This window comes from Eublepharis macularius, chromosome 2 (assembly GCF_028583425.1).
Source record: "Eublepharis macularius isolate TG4126 chromosome 2, MPM_Emac_v1.0, whole genome shotgun sequence".
In the NCBI taxonomy this organism is placed as follows: domain Eukaryota; kingdom Metazoa; phylum Chordata; class Lepidosauria; order Squamata; family Eublepharidae; genus Eublepharis; species Eublepharis macularius.
Window position 1 is genome coordinate 33,113,311 of NC_072791.1, and position 23,389 is coordinate 33,136,699.

General features: G+C 40.9%; 1 protein-coding gene across 2 annotated transcripts in view; it reads left to right on the plus strand.

The window, feature by feature from the left end:
• CCDC88C (coiled-coil domain containing 88C) overlaps window positions 1-23,389 on the plus strand; it is a 146,555-nt gene that overhangs the window by 69,498 nt on the left and 53,668 nt on the right. For both annotated transcript variants that reach the window (XM_054970923.1, XM_054970924.1), the window contains exons 5-8: window positions 14,479-14,537; window positions 18,384-18,467; window positions 21,301-21,441; window positions 23,100-23,284. In XM_054970923.1, coding sequence (XP_054826898.1) covers window positions 14,479-14,537; window positions 18,384-18,467; window positions 21,301-21,441; window positions 23,100-23,284 — 469 coding nt within the window. The remainder of the gene's footprint in view (window positions 1-14,478; window positions 14,538-18,383; window positions 18,468-21,300; window positions 21,442-23,099; window positions 23,285-23,389) is intronic.

Consider the following 23,389-nt stretch of genomic DNA (forward strand, 5'->3'; position numbering starts at 1 on the left):
ATTTCAAAGAAACCTGTGTGTTTCTTCCTCATTTCCCTCTTGAGAGTTCTGCCACCTCTCTTCCCAGAAAAAAACCCCTGATAATAGCAATGGTATGTTGCTTGCTCACTTACTATTTTGTATGCTATAAATAAATTATTTAATTTATACACTATTATTCTTCCGAGTGAGGACCCAAAACAGTTTACATCATTTCCCTCTCATCCATTTTAACCTCACAACAACTCTATGAAGGAGGTTAGGCTGAGAGTGTGTGACTGACCTAGTGCTACCCAGCAAGCTGCCATGGCAGGGTGGGCATTTGAACTTGGCTCTCTTAGATTCTAGTGTGAAACTCCAACCCAGGGTACCCCAACGTGATGCCCATGGGCGCCATGGTGCCTGACAACACCTCTCCTGGCAACTGCCAGGTGTCTTCAGAACATGGATTCTGATTGGCCATTGGAGATCTAACTGGCTGTGAAATTAAAATAAAGCTGCTTTGACAACAGCTGTAGCCACAAATTATGCTGTCTGTTTAGGATTTCAGTGGGGAAACTTGTTTGAACGTGGTGTACATGTTGCCCATCATCTGGAGAGTTTTGAAATCAATTTAATACCCCGTTAGAAGTAAAATCAGTTTCCTCCTTTAGAAAACAATTCATGGAAACACAAAGTCCTTACACAGATGAAATCAAGAAGCCTTCTTCCCACCATCACTAATAGATGCTTGGAGATTTTTTTTTCTCATTATGAATGTTAGAGATGTAAACTTACATTTGTGTATTTATTTTTCATGGCCTGTTTCCTTCCTTTCTTTGTTTCATAATTCTCCAAGGCGACGAAATGTAGTATAGTGTGGGGTATGGTCTTCCACCTCTGAAATGAAAAGTCAGGGTGGTTTAAGTAGATTGTGGCTCATTTTGGAAATTTAGACAATGGGTGTGTGTTTTTTGCCAGCACAGTTGTGAAAGGATCAAAAATCATGGACTCCACTTCTTGTGTGCAACTCACAGTCTCCCCAGCACCTGTGATCTATTTGTGAATTCCAAGTCAGTTTGGGATAATCTCTTAGGACCTCTTACTGTGCCTGTATAGAAAGATGAGTGCAATAGCAATTTAAAAACACAGAACATTTAGATTTATAGAAAATAGAAGTCTTGCCAATTTGCCTCCAGATTTTTTTTTAAAAGCTTGATTTGGTGGGGGGGGGTGTCCACCCTAAATGTAGATTTTAGACAGAGTCTTCAGTTCCTGTTTGTTGTAAGAACTCTTGACTTCAGTATACTGAATTCCCTGCTCTCCCATGAAGCCTGCTGGTTGACCTTGGGCCACTGGCCAGTCACTCTCATCCTAAGAGAGTGCCCTCAGGGCAGTTGTGAGGATAAAACAAGGGAAGAGAGAACCATGTTATGACATTTTCCCTCCTCCAGTCTTCCCACACATCACCTGTCCTCCAAGAGGCCTGGAAAATGATCCGCAAAGGGTCTACAAGCTCTTTTGAAAGTTCTTTAAGCACTCTCAGCTGCACTTCATGTGGCCCAGGGGATTTATACGCATCCAGTGCAGCACGGTGATTCCCCACAACTTATCTGCCTGTCACAGCCAGCAGCCGCAAAGCAATTCTTTGCCTACTGCCCTCTCTAGGTGGGCCTGTTTTCTCCTTCAGAAGGAAAAGTAGGTATTGAGCCTTTCTGCCTTCTCTCTGTGCTCCGTCAGAGTTTCTCAATTTTCGCTCAGCAATTGGTGAAAATGGAGAAACCCCCTTCACCTTCCGTTTGCTCCTCATGTATCTGAATAACATCTTTTGTTGTGGCGGGCCCCCTGGCTAATCTCAGCTCATTCTGAGCTTTGGCCTCTGACGGCTGCCTTACAGTGCCTAGTTACTCCTAGATACTCTTCTTCATATGAATTTTCTTCCCTCCATATCTTGAACATCTCTTTTTTCCTACTTAGCTCATCACTGAGCTCTCTGTTCATCTATATTGGCTTCTTATATCCTCTACTGCATTTCCATCCTGCTGGAATGGTGATAGGAAGAATTAAATGTCTTGCCTTTGAACCATTATAATTCTTGTTTCCGACTATATTCATCTTTTTTTACCTCCCCATTTCATTTCTGGGGGGGGGGGTGCTCTAATCTCTTTCCCTGCCTCCCTTCACAATCCCACCATCTGCTTCTTGCTATCAGTTTCCTGTGCGAATGTGGGGGGTCTCTGGTCCAACACTGTAGAGAGGCTTCCCAAGCCCAGATTTTATTCCCTCAAGACATAAAGGCTCTGTAGGGAGCAGACGGCTTCTCTGCAAATCCCCTGCTTTAATGGCTCGGTGACCTAGTGTGACAGTGGCTGCCTTGGAATTCTTGGGAAAGAAGGAAAATGCCATTGTGTTAAGTTTCACAGAGTGACCACCTTCTCTGAGCCTTGTTAGTTCAAACTTGAAAGACCAAGAGCTCTGTAGGGCTTTAAGGACTAAGTTTTTGTTGTGGCCTATGACTTTGTAGGCAAGCAGATTCCATCGTCAAATGCATAAAGTGGATGGAGAACTTTGTGGGGGCTGCATATATGCATTGATTGAGTTACTGTGAAGAAAAAACAAAGACGTAAATAATGCATATGCATAAAATGTCGCTTTGCGGACCATTCATACACTACCTAATCTAAACATAGTTTGCCTGTTGTGAAACTTCAAATTCTGAATGGTGATCAGTCATTCTAATTCTAATGAAGGGCCATTGTTTTCAGTAGCAAAGCTGCTAGATGAAATTCTTAAGGATCCTAGAAGAGAATTTCGGGGAGGTTCTGATTTCTGCAGTTTTGCCTTTTTTCTCAAAATCAGACACTGCATATAGAAACATAAGAAAACATGTATGTGTGTCCTTGCATTTTGTGTTTCATATATCTGATTGTTTAGATTCTTGCTTAAAACACTTTGTTTCCCTGTAAAAGAAGTATGCTACTTTTTCTGCAGTTGGTTCATGGTGGGAGTTTTTCCTCACCCATATGTATCCCATTCACTTCTCACTAGTAAAGAACAAAGCTTCCCCTCAAAATTGCATTTTGGGATGAGGCATCAGATCTGAAATCATAGCAAATTTATCTTTTTTCCCCATGTAAGCGAAGTCTAGGGGAATAAATGCAAATCTGTAGGAAACATGCCTGCCACATGTTTGTTCGGTTGCTTTTTTCTGAAGATGGGGTCTTTGTCTTCAGAGGGTCTTGCCTGAATCAGGCAGCCTGACGGATCTCGCTCTTAATCTGCGCAATTATCATTTAATTACCAGAATTGTGTCACCATCTCAGACTGTGGAGCAAGCATATCAGCAGTGGAAATCGCAACAATGCACAGTATCCATTGCACTAGAGCTGGTCTCAGATGTTAAGGGTAAAAGTCCAATCTACGATTGGCATATGGTGCAAACTAGAAGGCTGTTAGCCTCAGTCTTCTCTGTCATCAAATCTTATCAGCTTTCTTGGCATACAAACACAAAAGGTTGGATTTGTATCTGGTTTTGCAGTGAGCATTAATCCAAGGATGACCTGACACAGAAACATGTTTGTAACCAAAAGTGCCAAAAAGGAAATTAAATTGTGGATTAGTGTTTACATTGTTTTAAGGCATGGACTGTGAAACACAAGCAGTGCTCACTTGATACTAGATGTTTTGGTTTCTACTTGCATAGGGATGGGAATAAGTGTGCTTCTCCTGTCCCTCCTGTGCGCAGGCACCAGAATGTGAGCACAGTGTCTTCTACATACAGATCATGAGCATTGTGCATACATACATATGTGGGCTCCAGTCCCTGTGGTGCAGCATGTGTTATAAAGCAGCATTCCTGACTCTGCATGTACATGCCACATTTATGACCTGGAAGCTGCATTTAGGCATGAATGCAGGGCCAGTGTTCTCATTATTGCTCTCCTCCTGTGCACACTGAAATCAATGTGTGCAATGTTGAGTGAATGAGCATAATGATGGCAGTTTATGAATTGTTCAGGAGTCAGTGGTGTTAACTGTTTAAAATCTGTCTCCGTTTCATTGTATGGCTCTCTGGTTCAAAAGCATGTTCTTCGTCATTTACTCGTTTCCTGTACATTCTTCTGTTTTCTTTTGTTTATTTCCATTCTTACCATAAGGGTAAGATCATAGATAAGATGTGTGATGCACAGAATATTTTAACCATGTTTAATCACACCCAAATACATTAAATTGTTGATGCAGTTACATTCAGAGGTATGCAAAAAATAAAAATTCAAGATTCTTAGACACTTGAAGTGCTATGCAGTGTATTGACCAAGCGATGTGTTTTCCAGAGTACACAGCCAAGTTTTATAAAAGCATGCAAGGAAGTAACCTGGTTTGATTTATTACGATGAAAAGGATGCAATTCAATCCCATTAATCTGGATATTTGCTATAAAGGCATAATAAATCAAGCACTGCAGTATTATTCTGTTATAAGCATATACAAAACCCTTAAGTGACCTTAATTAAGTAGAGTATATTGGTATGTTAATCTGTGGACTGATTACTGCTGCTAATAAAAAATAGAGATGCATAATATGGATCCATATTTTTATAAAATATATTTTTATATGTACTTACTACAGTATTCTTATATTACTAACGCTGTCCTGGAACTTTAGTGTGATAGAGAACCATCTGTTGGGGCTATATCTTCAGATCAGCTTCCTTAAATCTTTTCTCCACATCTAGATTGTGGTCCTGTTTAACATTTCCACTTGTCGGGTCATCGGGGTTTGTGCCCTGTTATGTTGTTCCCACCTGTGAAGAAAAAACATCCAGGAAATTAATTTTATTTATTTATTTATTTATTACATTTCTAGACTGCCCTCCCCGTCTGATGGGCTCAGGGTGGTATAACAACATACAATTTATGACATACAATTTAAAACAATAAAAACATTATAAACATTTAAAAACATTATCCATGTGCAATAAAATTTCTCAGATGGTGGATATAAGTATGTGTCACACTTTATGAACTCCTTCATGGGTGGTGGACGGTCTTCAGTGGTATGGCTGGCAAGAGGACAGCCTAGCCCCCACCAAATGCCTGGCGGAACATCTCCATCTTGCAGGCCCGGCAGAAAGATAACAAATTCCACCGGGCCCTAGTCTCCTCAGACAGAGAGTTCCACCAGGTCGGAGCCAGGACTGAAAAGGCCCTGGCTCTGGTAGAGGCCAGACAGACCTCCCTGGGGCCAGGGACCATCAGCAACTGCTTATTAGCTGATCGAAGCAACCTCTGGGGAACATATGGGGAGAGGCGGTCCCGAAGTATGGTAATAAGCTTACCATACTTAACGGAGATGGACGGAGCCTTCCCATAAACTTCTGGTCTCTACTCACCTGCAAAAGAAAAAGATTTTACTAGGCAATGTCTATAGGATCTGGAATTGTGCCTTTAGAAAGATATTTATGTCCAACAGTTTGGACTATTTGGCCGTCTGACAACTATTTGTGTGTATTATTAAATGAAGACATTGATTGTGCTAGATTTTGAAATGAATTTGTCTATTTATACTAGCATATGAGATTGTAAATTTATCAGGATATGCTATTCTATATTGTTTGTATATAACATATTTATTATCATATTGATATCAGCACTTTGGCACTATTGCACTTTATAAAAGTTTACATACGAATTGATTGGATTTTGTCCCCTTGGTGAGTTGTTCTCTATTTTTGGCTGTAAGACACTCAGGCTTTAGAATGATGAGCAGAGCTACTTTAGCCTGCAAGCAGACAATCATTGGAGGATCACACGTGAAAAAGTCCCCATCTTCAAAGTTCCCTGTAAATGAAATAGCAGCACAGCTAACAAAGATAGGGAGCAGAACCTTCTCTCTCCTTGTACTAGTTTTTTATTTGAATGGAAGTTTCTTGGTTTTTTTAAAAAAAAAGCCTTTAAAAGCCAGAATCTACCACCTGCAATCTATTTTACCACTCCAGAGTAAGTTATACATAGTGGTACCTCATTGCCACAGCATTCTCCTGCATGGGTGAACTAGGCCCTGAGTTTTACCAGAACACAATAACTGTTGGATGAAATACATATTCACGCACACATCTTATCAAAGGAGTCATAAGTGGTTGTTGATTAGGCTATATGGTGTGTTACGATTGTAAGAGGTACAAATTAAAGCCCTGTTTTGTGTGAAAACTCACCCTATTCCTAATTTTTGCGTATATGTGTGCCTTTTCGATTAATCTTGTGTTTGACACACAACCATGAATCAAAAAAGAAGACCTAGTTTCCTGATACATTTCTGCACTGTGGATTGAAAATATGAATCTGTGTCTCAGATATTATGGTTGTGGCAAGTATGTTGGGTAAGGTTATAATGTTTGTGTAGTGACTCTTGATTTAGAACACCTGGTTCCGCTTTGGGATAAAGTAATGCGAGACCACACTTGATACACTTTTCAGCTTCCCCACCATTTGGCAGGAGTAGAAGATGTCTTTTGAAGAGCTGCCATGAATTTAATTACACATTTGGTGCATTTTTTTGCTTGTCTGCTATTACCCCTGGTAATGCCTAATAACAATTTCTTTGTATAGTCTGTCACTTTTGCATCTGTCATTCAAAGGGAAGTGAGGAAGAGCATAGGATTTTTGCGTCAATTAGAGCTATAATCATATTGCACTAGTCTTCTCTGCTGTGAATGCTAGGCTTAAAATCACTCATTGCTGGTTTTTGTATACCAGAGAACTCGATTTGAAGTGATTTGTATTGCTTTAATATGTAGTTCTTGTCTTCATATAGATTGTTTGTCTTTTTGTGTGCTACAAAGAGCACAATTTCACCTTTTGGTGCATGGATAACTTGTTCTTGAAAAGTGGGCAATAAGAAATACAGTAAAGAAAATAATGCCATTTACGGAGATTTATAAAGCCTTGTTTTCTTGAAATGGGAAATGGTGGGGAGGTAACAAAACTCCTTGACAGGGCAATTCTACTCGAAGTTACAGCAGTTGAAGATGACTGGAGTTAACTCTGCAGGGGATTGCTCTGGAGATTGAATTACTGGTGCCTTAGATATAAATAATTGCACTTCCACTTCTAAATGTATCTGAAGAAAGGAGCTTTGACTCAGAAAGCTCGTATGCTGGAAATCTAGTTGACCTTTGAGGTGCACTGGACCCAAATAATATGCAAGTTACTGCACCAAACCATCCCATAAAATACCAGCATTATTTGGACTCTCTGTTTGCTTTTGGAAACTCTCTTTAAAAGGGATTTGTTTATGGAGACATTCTTAACTTTATGTTTAAAAGGAGCATAGGATGAGTGTTGAGAGTAGAATCAGGGACACCCACACATAAAAAGCAGTGAAAACAGCTCTTTCCCGGTTCTCTGGCCAACTTTTTCAGCAGTGATTTATTTCCATGCTGAATTTTAGCCCCAAGTTCATTAGTAATTAAACAACTTTGTTTACTATAATCAATTTCCATTTGCTTTTCCTGTGGGTAGCATCATAGGCTTGCATAGCAAAGCGTGGTAAGGTGTCCTATTGATAGGATTACCAGATGGGGTCCAGAATAGTACTGATCTTTCAGAGTTTTTTTAACATTTGCATGCACAAGCTCTCATTTGGAGCAATGACAACACTAAAGGAAGTGATGTCATCGTGTCGACCCACTTTTGAGTATCTGAGCTGACTTGCCTCTCCTGGGTGATGCCACCCAACTGCAGGAGGCTGGCCAGGTTCCTGAACTTACTAGCCACTTACGTTGGCACTGTGCAGGAAGCTGGGCACTTGGGCTAGTTGGCCACTTTCCCAGGATGTCAGTGACACTACGCAGCTGCAGGAGGCTGAGTGGCCAGGCTGGGCCAGGAAGACAAAGCAGGAGGGCAGGGGAGGAGCCAAGTGTCTGGTATTTGGGGAACATTTTCCCCAGACAGTCCCCCCAAATACCGGGCTGTCTGGGTGAAAACTGGACACTTGGCAACCCTCCTCAATCAGATAATGATTTACCACTTAACCCTCCTCAAAAACTGCATGGATTTTTAGATAAAGGAGTGAGATTCATGCTACCTCTGAGTGTTGGCATATGTTCAAGAATTTTTTTTCAATTTTCCCCAACTGTACAGTGAATCCTATCTGTTTCATTTCTATGAAAGATGTGTATGTTCATACCCTGCTTTCTGTCTAGGCACATGCAATCAGGTTAGTGGCTTAAGCTACATCATGCTTGGGTAGAATAAAGATGGAGATTTCCCTTGAGGTATTTTATCATTTAACATAAAAGGAAGTGGCTGGGTGGTTGCTTTAGCAGGTATGCTTGCAGTTAGCAACCTATATTACTACTACTACTACTACTACTACTACTACTACTACTACTACTACTACTACTACTACTACTTGAATTACACACAACACAATCAATAATAAAGATCACATGTTATCATTGATTGGCCTTACTAAGCTGATTCAAATTTCTACCAGAGACCTAAGTATCAGCCAGGTATCTGTGTAATATGTAGGCTGTTCCAAGTAACGCTGCCTTTTGCAGTTCTGTAGATGTTATGTCAGAAAGCTGCAATTTTTCCATACAAGTTGCAAAATTTTTCAAAATATTTCCCAGTGCTCCAATAACAATGGGGACTACTGTTGTATTCTTCATCCATAGTTGGGTGGTTTCTGTTGCCAGATCTCTATATTCATTTTTTCTTGTTCTTTTTCTTCGACTCTGGAATCCCCCGGAATTGCAGTATCTATTATCCAAACTTTTCAATTTTCCACAACTGTTATGTCTGGTGTATTGTATTCAAGGTGTCGAACAGATCCTCCTCCTCCTCCTCCTCCCCATCATTATTCAAAGTATCCGAAATACTATCAACAATAAGCAGAGGTCACATATTATTATTGATTGGCCTTGCTAAGCTGATACAGGTTTCCGCTGGAGACCTAAGTATCGAATCGGCTTAATATGTACGCTGTTCCAAGTAGTGCCATCTTTTGCAGTTCTGTAGGTGTTATGTCAGAAAGCTGCAGTTTTTCCATATGAATTGCAAAGTTTTTCAAGATGGTTCCAAGTGCCCCGATGCCAATGGGGACTACTGTTGCATTCTTCTTCCATAGTCGGGTGGTTTCTATTGCCAGATCTCTATAATTAATCATTTTTTCTTGTTCTTTTTCTTCGACTCTGGCATCCCCAGGAATTGTAGTGTCGATTATCCAGACATTTTGATTTTCCACAACTGTAATGTCTGGTGTATTATGTTCAAGGTGCCGATCAGTTTGAATTCTGAAATCCCACAAGATCTTAATTTGTTCATTTTCTAGCACCCTTTCCATGTTCCCATGAATTCTTTGATACTGGCAAGTTATACTTTTTGCACAATGACCAATGAATCAGCTTTGCAACTCTGTCATGTCTAATTTTGTAGTCAGTCTGTGCAATTTTGCTGCATTCAGAGATAAGGTGGGACACAATTTCATCTTTTTCCTGGCAAAGTCAGCATTTTGGATTTTCACTGATTTTCTGAATTTTGACTTCCATAACATTAGTTTGAAATGCTTGTTTTTGTGCTGTGAAGATCAGACCTTCAGTTTCTTGATTGTACCCATCTTCAACCATGCCCAAGTTAAGGCTGTTGTACTTTTTCCTTCAATATTTTTTAGATGTTGCCCATTTAAGGGTTTGCTCTTCCAGCCATTTAATCTATTCTCAAACTGTTTCTTCTTGTATTCAGCCTTTGTTTTGGTTGTTTTTAATATGTTCTCTGTTTTCACAGCGTGAAGTAATTTTTATGTACTTCTACTAATATAATCATTCAGGCCTCTCTTTTCTTCTTCCACTACCTGATGTACTTGTAACAGTCCTCTTCCACCAATTTTTCGTGGTAGATATAGAGTGTCAACATCACTTTTTGGATGTAAAGATTAATTCATGTTCATTAGTTTTTGCATTTTTCTATCCAATTTTTCTAAAAAGCTAGAGTGACTGATAGGTTTATTGTTGTAGCCACAGACCATAACATCCCCACATACACACCAACATAAAACAGAGTGCTGCAGCAAAAGGTTAAAGGGCTGTGGGTGATGCAGTGATGTCACTCCTGGTCACAGCAGAATTGATGTCAGAGGATTGGAATGTTCGTGATCATAACTCTCATCCCCTCATTTTTCTCCTACCACCTAGTCCAGCTGAGCGACAGCAGAAAGGACAGAGCATCCTCCTGAGGAAGCTGGCAAGCCAAAGGAGGATGCTTGGCTTGCAACATCCAAATATTTTGTGACTGGCCCCAGCACCCCATAGCAGCCCTTTTGTGATTGTCTCCATTGCCCCTGTCAGACAGCTGTGGTCCAACTTGGCAAGATGCATCCCACTAAGTTGGCTTCCCAACTCCTTACGTATTGCTAAAGGAAGGTGCTGCTGTGCCCGCTGCCACACATGCTCTTCATTTTAATCTGCAACAGCCAGTCCTGGACAGGCTTGCATAGCAGGGGTCACCCTACTTGCAGATGTCATCTTGAATTGTTGGCTTGGATCAAATAGAGCATTTCTGCAGATGGAAGGATTTCTTCCCGTGGAACGTGACTTTTTCTCACCTCTGCCCTTCCTGCTGCCCCCCTACCCTGAAGGAACAAAATTTTGAGGGGCATTTTGCTTGTGGCTAGGGTTGCCAACTCAAGGTTGGGGAAATTCCCAGAAATTTGGAGATGTGGTGTCACTCTAGGACTTCTCTTGCTGCCTTAGAGCTTTCCCCAACCTGTGGGTCCTGACTCAAAGCAGGTTGTTTTTGTTGTTGTTACATACGTCTGTCCACCACCCAAGCTCCAGTGGTTCCAGTACATAAGGCAACTTGTGTGTGGTCTTTCCATTTCCCCTACAATATGAATGGGCAATTGTTCAAATATTGGCAAATAAAGCCAGGAATGTTGTTATGGGATGGAAGCTGCCAAAGCAGGAGGTTTTACACGGCAGGGGCATTGTAAGCTTAATGCATAGCAGTAAAAATCTAAATGCAAAGTTTTGAGTGCCTGTCATTTTAGTGCCATTGCACTTATTGACTAGAATATTAGAAGGCAGAAAGAAGTTTTTCTAAAAACATACAAAACTCCCTCATACTGGGCCAGGACATTGGTCCATTTGGTTCAAGATTGTCCACTATGATTGGCAATAGCATTGCAGGATCTGGGGCAGGTAAAGATCTTTGCTGACACCTGCTGCTTGCAGGCTTTTAACTGGAGGTGCCAGGATTGAACTTGGAAACTTCTGCATATAACGCACCGTGCCTTACCCTGAGTCACTGCCTGAGCTTCTTACAAGGCAATTGAGTCGACATTACTAGCACAATATTTCCTATATTTTCTCAAGTAAAGGACCTAGAGATCTGGAGCACGATCTATTTCCACACAAGTAAAGTTTCTGGCACATGAAAGATCAGGCAGGGCTCCAATAGAGTCCTGTTTCCCCTGCCAGCGCCCACAGCAGCAGTACCTGGACATAAACTCATTGAGCTTGTAAATCTTTCATCGTCAGACTTGTTGTTGGCAAACTTAGAGATGTGTTAATATAGACTCTGGGCAATCTTTTAAGGGAGAGCAAATGGACAATTGTGACAGGAATAAGGAGCTGTTTCTGTGTAATGCAGACTTGGTAATGTGAAGGGGGTCCCAGTATTTTGGCTCTGACCCAGGAAAGCACTTAAGCATATTATCTGTCTTGTTCACAGTTAGATGACTACTTTTGTGCATGAATTAAGCAGTAGTTTAAATTCATTTTGAGACCCAAAGTATTTCAGAGTGAAAATTGCTTTCATATGCTAAGCTGTGGGACTTCGGCATTTTGGAATGCTGGCTGTGTTTTAGTTTTGTGTATGTTTAAACGAGGAAGTGGCTTTATCTTGAATATGCATCATTTGCACGAGTCACGTTCTGGCATTGCCCGTAACTGAGTTCAAATTGTGCTGAAAAGTGCGGAATTTGAGGGTGGAACTGATAGAGGTACCTGTCTGTTTCTTTGTTTCAGCTCCCCTTCTCTCTCCACTTTCCCTGACTTGCGTCTGTTACAGCACATATAAACTAGTGCTTTGTAATGAACAAGAGCTTTGCAGCTGGGCTCAGGGAGGGCAGAGGAAGAATTGTAGGAAAGGGATGGAGAAACCCTGGATCCCTGTTACTGCTGAGACCTGAAACTCACTGAGTGGTGATGGGCTAGTCACTGTTGCTTCGGTGTAACCTGTTTTTGAAAGTAACCTTTTGCACATTACTCTGCATGGAAGGTCCTAAGTTAAGTTCCCTGCCATCTCCTTTTAAAGACTCAGGTGTACAACCTTGAGAGCTGGAGTCAGAGTAGACCAGATGTTCCCCAGTACGGGTGCTATGGTGCCTGTCAACAACTTTACTGGTCCCTGTCAAATGTTTTCAGAAAGTGAGTGGAGCCAAGTGGAGCTCTTGCCTAGCATGGCTTCGGCCATGGGAGATCTGATTGGCTGTGCAGATTAAAATAATGTTGTTTCGGCACAGTGTCAGTTCTATTCTGTCTCTCATTCCTCTTTCTCAATGTATTTTTAAAATTAGTGCTCTTCTCCCGTGCACTTAGAGTTCCTCTGGGTGTGTGCATAGCTCTGCCACCGATGGCAGCCATTTTGTGGTTGCACCCACCATTCTATGTGCCCACTAGTTTGTAAAAGTTAGGAACCCCTGGATTCGACAGTGCAGAGCTGGGTGATCAGTAGGGCAGTTCAGTTTATGGAAGCTTAATATTGTCATATATGATACCATGATGAATACTTGGAGCTGTGAGGTGGGAGCGACATACATTGACACAGCAAGGGGATGACCTCCATGCCATCAGATCTCTCCAAAATTGGAAAGCCTGTTCTGATCACCCAAAGAGCAAGGTGGGCATGCCTCTTATGTGCATAAACTCTCTGTTTGAGTTCAGCTAAAGTTGGGGGCAGTGCACACACAGCGTTGCTTTTGTCTCCCTTATGCATTCATGGTAACGTCTGCACAGGGCTCCTTTTAGAAAGTCTAGCCATTTCGTGAAGGTCAGTGGCTCTTCACCATTAATCAATCCCCCTACCGGCCACAAAGTATTCAACGTTATCATCAAGGCTTCCCAAGTAAAAAAAAATTGGAATGCAAAAATAGCACTACATACAAGGCCAGATTAGCAAGTAATGTTTATGACAAAAACATACAATACGTAGATTTTAGGTGTTCATTCAGTGTCCTGGATGGCCAGCAGCCAACTCCTGATTTTCTCTTTCCTGTCTTTTAAGGCCTCATGGAGAAATCTAGCATCTGGAATTTTTCCCCTACAGTAGAGTGAAAATAATTATACTCTTTCTGGCTGTTGGAAGCCATTGTAAGCGAGAAGGAAGAACTGCCTAAAATCTAGAATACCATTTGCCAAAAAATTCTGAATGTCCTCAAGATTTGTAGATTTCCTCTTCAGGGGGCATGTGGGCTGCATCCACATCATTGGCTATTGTGCAGTCATCGTGCTGTAATAATCATTTGCATTGGAACTGGCTCCACTGTGCTGGAAAATCCAGTTATGAGTTATTGCTACGGTAGTATCCAGTGATGCATGCATGCAGCCTCACTGGTGTAGATGATCAAGGCAATTGAGCCATCTTTGTAGGTTTTTTCCCAGCATGCAGACAATGCGCAGAGAATCGGCAGTGATTTTAATTGATCCCAAAGAGGAGCTGAAGCACTGTTTTTAATGCTAAAGCAGATAAAGACACATTGTGATGTCCCAGAACAGCTACTCACTGGCACAACGTAACTTTGTGCTAATGTACATCAACCACATAAGAAATTATAAGTCTCCCCCCCTCCCCCGTCAAGTGCAAATTGTGGCATGGTTGAGTCATAACAGAAGACAGTGGATTGCTGTTATGTGAATGAGTCTGAGACAGCTTTGGTCTTTCACATGCCTTTCGCCCACTACATGCAGCAAAACAGTTTATGTCCATAATTTGCTTCTGTATCCAAACCAGCATTTTGCACTAATCCTGCAAACCTGGATTTTGAACTACAGCTTTATCCTGGTATGCAAGAAAAATGCAAAATGTTGTTTGCTGGTTCAGATATAATGGCAAATGATGGCTTCCCACAAAAACAGAAGCAATTCTTTCACTGGCTGCAAGAGGTCAAAACACACACATACCCATCTGGTTCACGTAATAGCAAAACATATTTTGCTACTGTGTGTAAACTGGCTGCGTCTGCTACTTTTGCTATTTGGTTTTCTAAGTTTTTTAATGCACTCAGATGTGGGGAAAGTTTCTTAGCAAGTATGAGAGCTGAGATGTTTAAACACAATTTGAAATTCTCAAAAATATAAGCAAAACACTATGTCAAATGATGCTGTAAATAGTCTAAAGGATACACCACCTCTTGAAAAGTGCTTTGCTTCTGAGTTCTAGTTTAGAAATTGTTGCTCTTTTTTAAAAAAAAATCTTCATAATAATAATCTATATTTGGGATCAATTTTTGTCTCTTAGGTAAAAGTATGGATGAAATTAAAAAGCTGCTGCTGCTGGTATTGGGTTGTGCTGTACAGGTAAGTCTGCTACTAGTTTACTAATTAAACTACAGTTAACAGCAGCTGTTCATGGAACGGATGTATTGATAATAGCTGCCTGAATCTGAAGACCTTATTCTGTCTTTGTCCTAGACGTCAGGCAATCGGCAGTAGCATATACATAGCTCTTACACATTGGTGATGGAGAGGGCTGTGAAGTTATCACTGACTTATGGAAACCCTTGGTGGGACTTTCATGGCAAGAGACTAACAGAGGTAGTTTGCCATTGTCTGGCTCTGCAACCCTGAGGTCTCCCATCCAATTACCAACCAAGGCCAACCCTGCTTAGCTTCTGAGATCTGATGAGATCAGGCTTTCCTGGGCTATCCAGGTCAGGGGTCTTGGGCATTGCCTAAAAGTAAAATTCATCCAACAGAACCAATGTTCAGACAAATTTACTCTGGTGGTAATTATTTCTGGTGGTGCATCCTCAGTAATACCAGCAATTTTTCTGTGCCAACCAAGGATAAGACTTTGTGCATCTGACATTCCAGCTCACAAAAGTTTATGACTGATCCTGTTAGGCAGGCTTTATCATTTTTGCTGTAATAGACTAACATGGTTCTCACTTTGAAATGTATAAACCAGAAAGCGAATTAATTAACAGCATGATGATAATGCACCATCAGTAGAACTAGCCATTCTTTGATCATGGGCATACAGCACCAGTTAGAGAAGACAGACTCCAATTCTAAGTTGATCGAGACTTTGCTAAGAAAGTGAGCTGACTTTTAAGACATTAAGGAGGAACAGAAGAAGAGCAGCACATCAGAGCACAGAAGTTTCCTTATGTAGCTCCCCTTCCCAATTTCCTCCTGAAGCTTCACATTTCAAAGGATGAGACTTAAAAGATGCTTATTTGTCCAGGCTTGGGAGAGCGACTGGACTGCCACATCAATTCCTCGAATACTTTGGAGATTGAGCAAGTTGTGATTCTGGCCTCGTCTCTTCCTAGCGGTTGTGGGAGAGAATGTGGAGGGATGCCCACACCTCTGAGTATCTTCTTAGAAGTCCTTCCTAAATTGGAGATCAGTGGTACTGATACAAGATTTATAGTAGATCATTGCTCAACCCTGTATCTATAATGGTAGGGAGTTTTGCAGAGATGCTGCGCCTTTTATTCTTGAGTGTCTTCTGCTCCAGAGTCGGAGAACTGGAGAACGTCCAAGAGGTGTGGTAGGCATATCAAAACTCAAGAGTCTGCTCCTGTCCTTGGCAGTGTCTGTGTAACAATGTAGTCCTACCACTCCCAAGCATTTGCTGTCATGTCCTCAGGTAATCTAAAGAAGGTGCCAGAGAGCAAATGGTACCAGAGGTCTCTGAATAGCATTATTTCACAAAGGCCATGCGTACAGTTCCTTTCCCAGTATCCCTCTGTGTTTCATGATTACCCCAACAAAGTGAGCTCTAGTTCATGAGACTTTTGTATGTTTTGCTCGACTGTAAGGAGCAATAAGACTTGCGGGGTTTGTCAGAAAAACATCGAAGGGAGATGGTAGCTGAGTGTGTTTATACAGCAACAGTGTGGATAAGTTCTTTGCATTTCTCACTCCTCACAGATTTGGGAAGAGTGGAAAAGCAAAAATATGTGTGTGAATGGAAGGACCATGCCGTGGATCATGTCCACAAAAAGGCTAGCAAGTCTGGTATTTTCATCTCTCTTGTTCCCTGTTGACATGTGTGAACCTGTGCACCAGGTATGTGGAACAAGAGAGATTAACAGACGAAATAGATTTTACTCTGGGAGAGATTGTCTTAACCTGTCCCCCTGCTTCGATAGTGTGTTGCATTAGTAGGCTTGATGCCTATAGTTAAAATAAGGCAATCTGAAGTGCTTAATGCAGTAATCCTCTTCCAGAGCTATCCTTTTGTGTTCTTAAAACACCTATCGCTTTAACACAAATAAAAAGGGGGGAAATCCAGTACCTAACCCTGTCTACTCCAAAGAATTTTTATTCCATCGTTCCTTAGTGGATAGATATTCATGTTGTAAATTCTCCAAATACATGGCAATTAACCAGAGAAAAGAATCACTGTTCCATTCACCAAAGCTTTGTGTCTGGCATGCCACTTTAGGGTGGCGTAATAAACAACTAAAGCATTACCAGCCAGTCGGCACTTATGATTTGACCTTCTTTCTATGGTGTCTGACTAATGTTCTTGACATGCTTTAGAACACTGAATCCTGCTTGGCTCTGTCAAGTCAATTATATCAGGGTAACTCTTTATACAGCTGTGTCACTTTGGGTACTTGCTAATTGTTGTGTTTATAACACAAGACTAGCCTTATTTGTGGTATGCCCTATTGCATTTCCCTTCACCAGCTTTGAAATCGGTAGCCATACTTCTGATTGTGATCCTCAAACCAGTTAAACCAGTCTTCTGGAAATTCATTATAACCTCATTGCTTTTAATAGAATTAAGCAATTTTGAATGCAGATATGTTGATTGAAGCAAATGTTGCACAACTTGAATTGGACACAGAAGACATTTAGGCAGGAAAGCCCCTCTATGGGTGAATGAAATGGAATTGGGGTATTGAAAGGGCCACTGCCCTTTCAACTTCAACCTGCCTGCCAAGTTAGGGCTCTCTACAAGACTTTTCCTTGTGCTCATAGTTTCAGAGGCAAGGTTAGAGGTAACAAAAAAGTGCCTTTTCTCTAATGGCCCCTGCACTGTAGTGCTCTCTCCACCCAGCTGTTATCAGATGTTTACCTAACCAGCTTACTTTTAGGTACCAGATTAAAACTCAAGTTTGTTCACCCAGATTTAAGATTTATTCATTCATGCTTTGGTTGGTTTTATGTATGTTTGTGAGAGATATAGCTGTTGTGTGTTTACTGGATGATCCCCTCCCTTCTTTGCCTCTGGATTGATTTGGGGGAATGTTTTACAGTACTAACTTGTCAGTATATATTGCTGACTAGTAACAGAGCCCGTTGTGGGGGAAAAGTACAACAAGCTCTAGAAAGGAGAGGGCGAGCAGGCGGGCATTGCCTCTTCCTCTGCACTTGTTCCTGCCCTCCTGCGGGGGGGGGCATTGCCACCTGCTCCATGCCTGATCCTGGCTGAGTGAGGTGGGGGGTGGGCATTACCACCTGCTCTGTGCCTGATCCCGGCCAGGTGAAGGGGGTGGGTGGGCATTGCCTTCTGCTCCACGCCTGATCCCGGCCTGGGCTTCCCTCACAGCAGCACCCTCTGGAGGTGCACCAGGATAAGAAGTGATTTGTCATTAATACAGCTTGCCTTTTATATAATAGGATTGTAGCTGTTTTGTGTAGTTCCTCATTTTGTTGATAAGTTTTAATTATATTTCAGTTTAGTAGGCTTAGAAGCAGGATTTTTTAAAAAGAAATCTTTAAAAAAAATTAAAAAGCCCCTTTGTTCATTAGGTGTATGAACTGCACCTTAATTTACTGCAGGAAATAAAAAATAGAAATTGTAAAAATGAAGCAAAAATGAAAAATGTAACTGAGAAACCTGCACAGATGGAACAAAGCTTGTGGGATGGATCCCATGTAATAAAATGCAGCTCCACTGAAAATCAGTAGTTTTCATTCATAACAACTAGAACAAATAAATGACTTGCAGAAGGTAATGCGGAAATGTCATGAATGAAAGGTTTTCACACCCTGTCCCTGTCCACTATCTCACTTTTTGCCAGTTAGAAGACATGGGACTTCTAGGTCTCACTAGCAAACTTATATCCAGCAGTTATTTTTGATGTTACTTATTAATAAATTAAAATTTTAGGTCAGAATTCTTTTATTTGAGAAAATGCTATAATTATAGTGGTGGTGATCATTTGTTGTTGTTGTTCATAGTGTGAAAGAAAAGAAGAATTCATTGAAAGGATAAAGCAGTTAGATATTGAAACTCAGTCTGGGATTGTTTCACACATTCAAGAGGTAGGAGAATCAACTCCACAATCATTTTCTTTCATGCTCTTGTGGAATGTTTAGTGATGGGGTTATTGATTGTATCTTTATACATTTGCAAAGGGGCATTTGAACCAAACGGTTGTTTGCTTTATTTTTAGCCCACCTTTCTCACTGAGGCTCTGTAAGGATTATAATATAGTCAGGATTCAGGAATATTTTGCTAGTTGCATCTGTATTAAGCAAAAATGGACAAATGAGTGCCCGCAAACAGGAATCAGCCCCCCAATTTTATGGTTTTATTGTTACTTTCAGGTTTTCTTCATGTTTTTAAAAATATTTTATGACAATGATTTTATGAATTGCGATTTTTAATTGTATTGTATGCCACCATGGGAACTTATTTGTTGGCACAGAAATAAATATAAAGAAAGAACAACTATATAGCAACTAGATTTCTTTCTTTCTTTCTTTATTTCCTTCCTTCTTTCCAGACTCACTACATAATTAACTCACTACCTCAGGAAAAAGTGATAGCCACTGGTATAGATGGCTTCCAAAGTCAAATTCAGGATTCTTGGGGCTTTGTTCCTATTTGCTAGTAGGCTTGCCAGGTACCCACCAGTGGCAGGCAACCTCCTGGCAATCAGCAGGAGGAGGCAACCCACCTGGTGATGGTCTGCCACCAACAGGCAACCTGAGCAAACGAGTGAAGCATGCATTCCCAGGCAGCGCACAGAAGTGACATCATCATGCTAGCCACAGGCCAAGTGCAGGCGCGCTCCCATGGCCAGCGTGATGACATCACTTCCGGAAATGATGCCATCATCTGCTAGCCAGGAACAGGCATGTAAAGATTGAACTCGGTAAATACCACCTCCCCCACCCTCCCTAGTCGCCAGTATTAGTTTTGTCCTTCACCTGTCCTGGTGGGAGAAACCCTTGAAGAAGGGTATGCCCCATAACTAGACTTCTGGAAGGTCCAGTTCAGCACCGCTCCTGCAAAAGGCAATGTCTCCACATTTTAGACAGAGATAAGGTGTCATCGCAAGGCGGACTAAAGTAGTTAGACCAAGAGGCACTAGGCATCAAGGACAGTTGAATATATTGATTTTATTACAGTGTAAATTTATTCCCTGGACATTATTCCAGACAGTGTCATGAATATTATGTGAGATCATTATGACAACCAGGAATGATACACTTTTTCATCACCCATTTTGTGAAGGGCCTCCATTAATCCCCATTATACTATAACAGTAAATAGAATTTGAGCCTCCATTAGATTACTCTTTGGTTGCAGACAGCAAATCCTAATCACCAGAATTATAACTGAGGATTAAGGAGGTTCAGCTGGTCAGTTATGCTTTCTCTGAGGGGAATCTCAGTATTCAGATACAGGTAGACAAGATATATAATCTCATCTGATATGTCTGGAGGAAGTGTCCTCTCACTTCCCCATTATTTTCAAGCCATTAATATTTTTCAAGTTCCTTTTCCATCTTTTTTCTTTATTTTCCCTGCCTTCTTACCTGTTTTTTTCAAAACGGCAGGGTAGAATCTCTGACTTAGGTCTATTTCCCATTTCCATTTTAACCCATTTGTTATCCATTGCTGCCCCAGCCATGTAATGTGATGTGTGGCAGTAGTTTCAAACAGCATTGTTTACGAACCATATGTGAATCACTGTAGCCATTTCAAACAGCACCATTTTTTCTGGCATGTGAAGTGGCTGCCCTCCATTCCGGCCACCAAGACTTTTTCAATAAAAAAGCATAAAAATATCACTATGGTGTTGTGTAACAATAGGTGTAGCAGGTCCTCTGAATTCCCAGCTTTCATTTTCTTTTTAAAGTAAGTCTCTAACCCCTTCCATTGAGGTGGAGCTATTTTCACTATGCCATCACGCTAATCTATATAGATTCTAAAAAAAGAGTGGGCTGGAATTGGGCAGGAAAATAAAAAAGGTAGGGCTGTCAGAAGTGGTATGGGCATTTCAAACAGTACCTCACAGTGAATGGGAAGCACATGGAAAAACTGAAAATGGGATAAACAGTTTTAAAAAATGGCTTAACCCCATATTGCACATGAGATGCAAACGGCTTTGTCTAAAATGTTTTAAAAAATCTATTCACAACTGGCACCCAAACATTGTGTCTGAAATGACACAAAAACTTCACTAGCAACCAGCAGCCAAATGATTTAACTGTGTGAAAAGGGCCTTATCTGTCATCACTGGAGTCTCAGTATTAGTGTAATGTAGCAGTTATAGTGTCGGACTAGGAACAGATTCAGATCCAGAAACTTTGTGTTTTACCTCAGGACAGTTACACTGTCTCAGTCTAATTGACCTCACAGGTATGAGAAAGATAAAAAATTGAAAGGAGAACCACGCACACCATTCTGAGTTGCTTGGAGGAAAGGTGGAATTTAATTATGATTGGTAGAGCTTTCTTTTAAATGTAACTGACCAAGCACCCACCAGAGTTAAACTCTTGTGTGTGTAAACACAGTTTTCAAATTCAGTAAAGGAAGATGGGTGGGCAAAGTACTCAATAGTATAAAACCTTATATTAGGTAATATAGAGCATTACAATTTTCTTATTATGCACTTAATTTAGCCTACAATCCTGGGCATATTTGCCAGGATGTAAGTCCCATTAAGCTTGGTGGGATATCTCTATCAACTGTTGGGCTATAGAAGGGAAAGGAATTGCAGGATGCAGTTTCAAACAAAGCCAATGCACAGCAAAAAGAATTTTTTGTTTGTTATTTCCAAGAATTGTCTGAAAATGACCACTAGAAAATTAATACTGTTTAAACTTCTAAGGTTTTTTGTTTTTGTTTTTGTACTTAATTTCAGGTGACACATAATCAGGAAAATGTATTTGACTTGCAATGGCTGGAGCTGCCAGATATGGCCCCGGAAGAGCTAGAATCTCTCTCCAGAAATATGGTTTTCCACCTTAAGAGGCTAATTGATGAGAGGGATGAATGCACTGAGGTATGGATAATGTTGCTTAATTTTTTCTAATGACAGTTTGCTTTTAAAGATCATAATGAACTTTACTGCTGTTTGCTCTAATGATTTACTCTATCTAACATTGGTAAGTCAATGGCTATGTGAAAATTTAGGGCTTCATCTTTCCCTCTCCCCTCATCTTAAATTAAATTAACATATGACATATTTTGACAGTATTACTACATGGTTGCCTACATGACATTGTAGAATGTTGCATAACTTAAGCATGGCTTCCTAGTAAAAACTGTGGCAGAGATATTAATTGATTCGGTTGTATTTTTAAAGCTTTTAGTAAGCAGAAGTTGGGATTTCCTGTTTCAGTTCTATATTGGAAGTCACCTTGAGCCGTGGGGAAAGATGGGGTATAAATGTTTTAATAAATACAAAATAAGTTTTACTTTACTCATCATATTTTAGATATTGTGCATGTTGTACAGAATCAAGTGATAAACTAAATTTGACAAAATTCCAGGGTGTAACGTTTCAGATTGCAGCTGGAAGATCATGCTCTGGAAGTCTCCATCATGTAAAAAGCTTCCTGTACTTAGCAGATTAGCTTTGTTAAACTTCTCTCTGATCCGTTACTGCATTGCAGTCAGAGATATTTTTACGTGGAAGCACATTCCAAAATGTTCTTTTATCTGTGGTCTTCAACAATCCAATCCAGAAGCGCTTCCTTCTGTCCAGACCTGCTCTAGCTTGGTGTTCCCCCCTTCACCTCCAGTACGTGTCTGCAGTCCTGTGGTTCAAGAATCTTTGGGTTTTGCTTCAGAAACTGGAAAAACCTTCCCCTTTCTTCTCAGCTCATCTTCTTTAAAACAGAACTGAAGCCACTTGTTTTTCTACTACCCTTCCTTCTTGTGCCAAATGACTTTTTTTACAGAAGCAGGCCAATAGGTTTGCCTACAATCATGCATTAAAGGCCCTGATTTTAGGAGAGAAGGGAACATGGGGGTGCTGAATATTCCCCACTCGTTGCAGTGTTCCTTCCCTCCCTGTGGCTCCCTGTCCCCCTGCACAAAAGTTTGATGCTAGAAGGGTTCCCAGCTGGGAGAAAAATATTTATTTATTTATTTATTTATGCATTTATTGATTGATTGATTTGAGGAAAAAGAGAGGGATTTCAGTACCCCTCTGTAGTCACCCCTGTCAGGTATTTGCACACATATAAGGGACCAATCCTTTTTTCTCCAGGGGATTATTTGATTGTTTACCTGTTTCTTCCCAATGGGGACTCAAAGCTACAATTTTTGTTTGGGCAATGTGTAGGAGGAGGATGTGTGTAAGTTGTCTGCTAAAGGAGCCACTAGTAACTAGTAGGAGCCACTAATCAAGCTTTTTTCTTCTCAATCTAAGTGGGTGTCTGGAGGAGGACTTCTGTTTGTGACAAAATCTGGGAAAAGTCTAAGAGATGAGATAATAGATTGTGTATTGTTGGAGTTACTGAGCTTTTCGTTACTCTGTCACAAACTTGATATATGTGCATGTCTCAGTAAAATTTTCTGTCCCTGAATCAATCTTGTCTGTCTATCTGTATCTTGCTTGCTTTTGCAGCTTAAGAGCTGTTCACAAATGCAACTATGAGAAATATCCTTCACTCATGCCACTTGATTTGGGTGGTTTTGTTGGTTTGTTTCCAGCTAATTGTAGATCTCACTCAGGAGAGAGATTATCTGCAGTCCCAACGGCCTCCAAGTCCACTAAAAACATCCAGCCCAGCCTCTCCCCCAAATGTGGTCAGCCGCCTCTCCAATGAGGACAAACAACATCTGTCTGTCGAGCTTGCAGACACAAAAGCTAAACTAAGAAGGATCAGGCAGGAGCTGTAAGTACAGATATCAAACCCCTGGTATTGCTACAGAACTATTATCTCTTCATGTCCTTTAAAATGTGGGAGTTCATACATGAAACACAGCATTTAGTTTCGGTG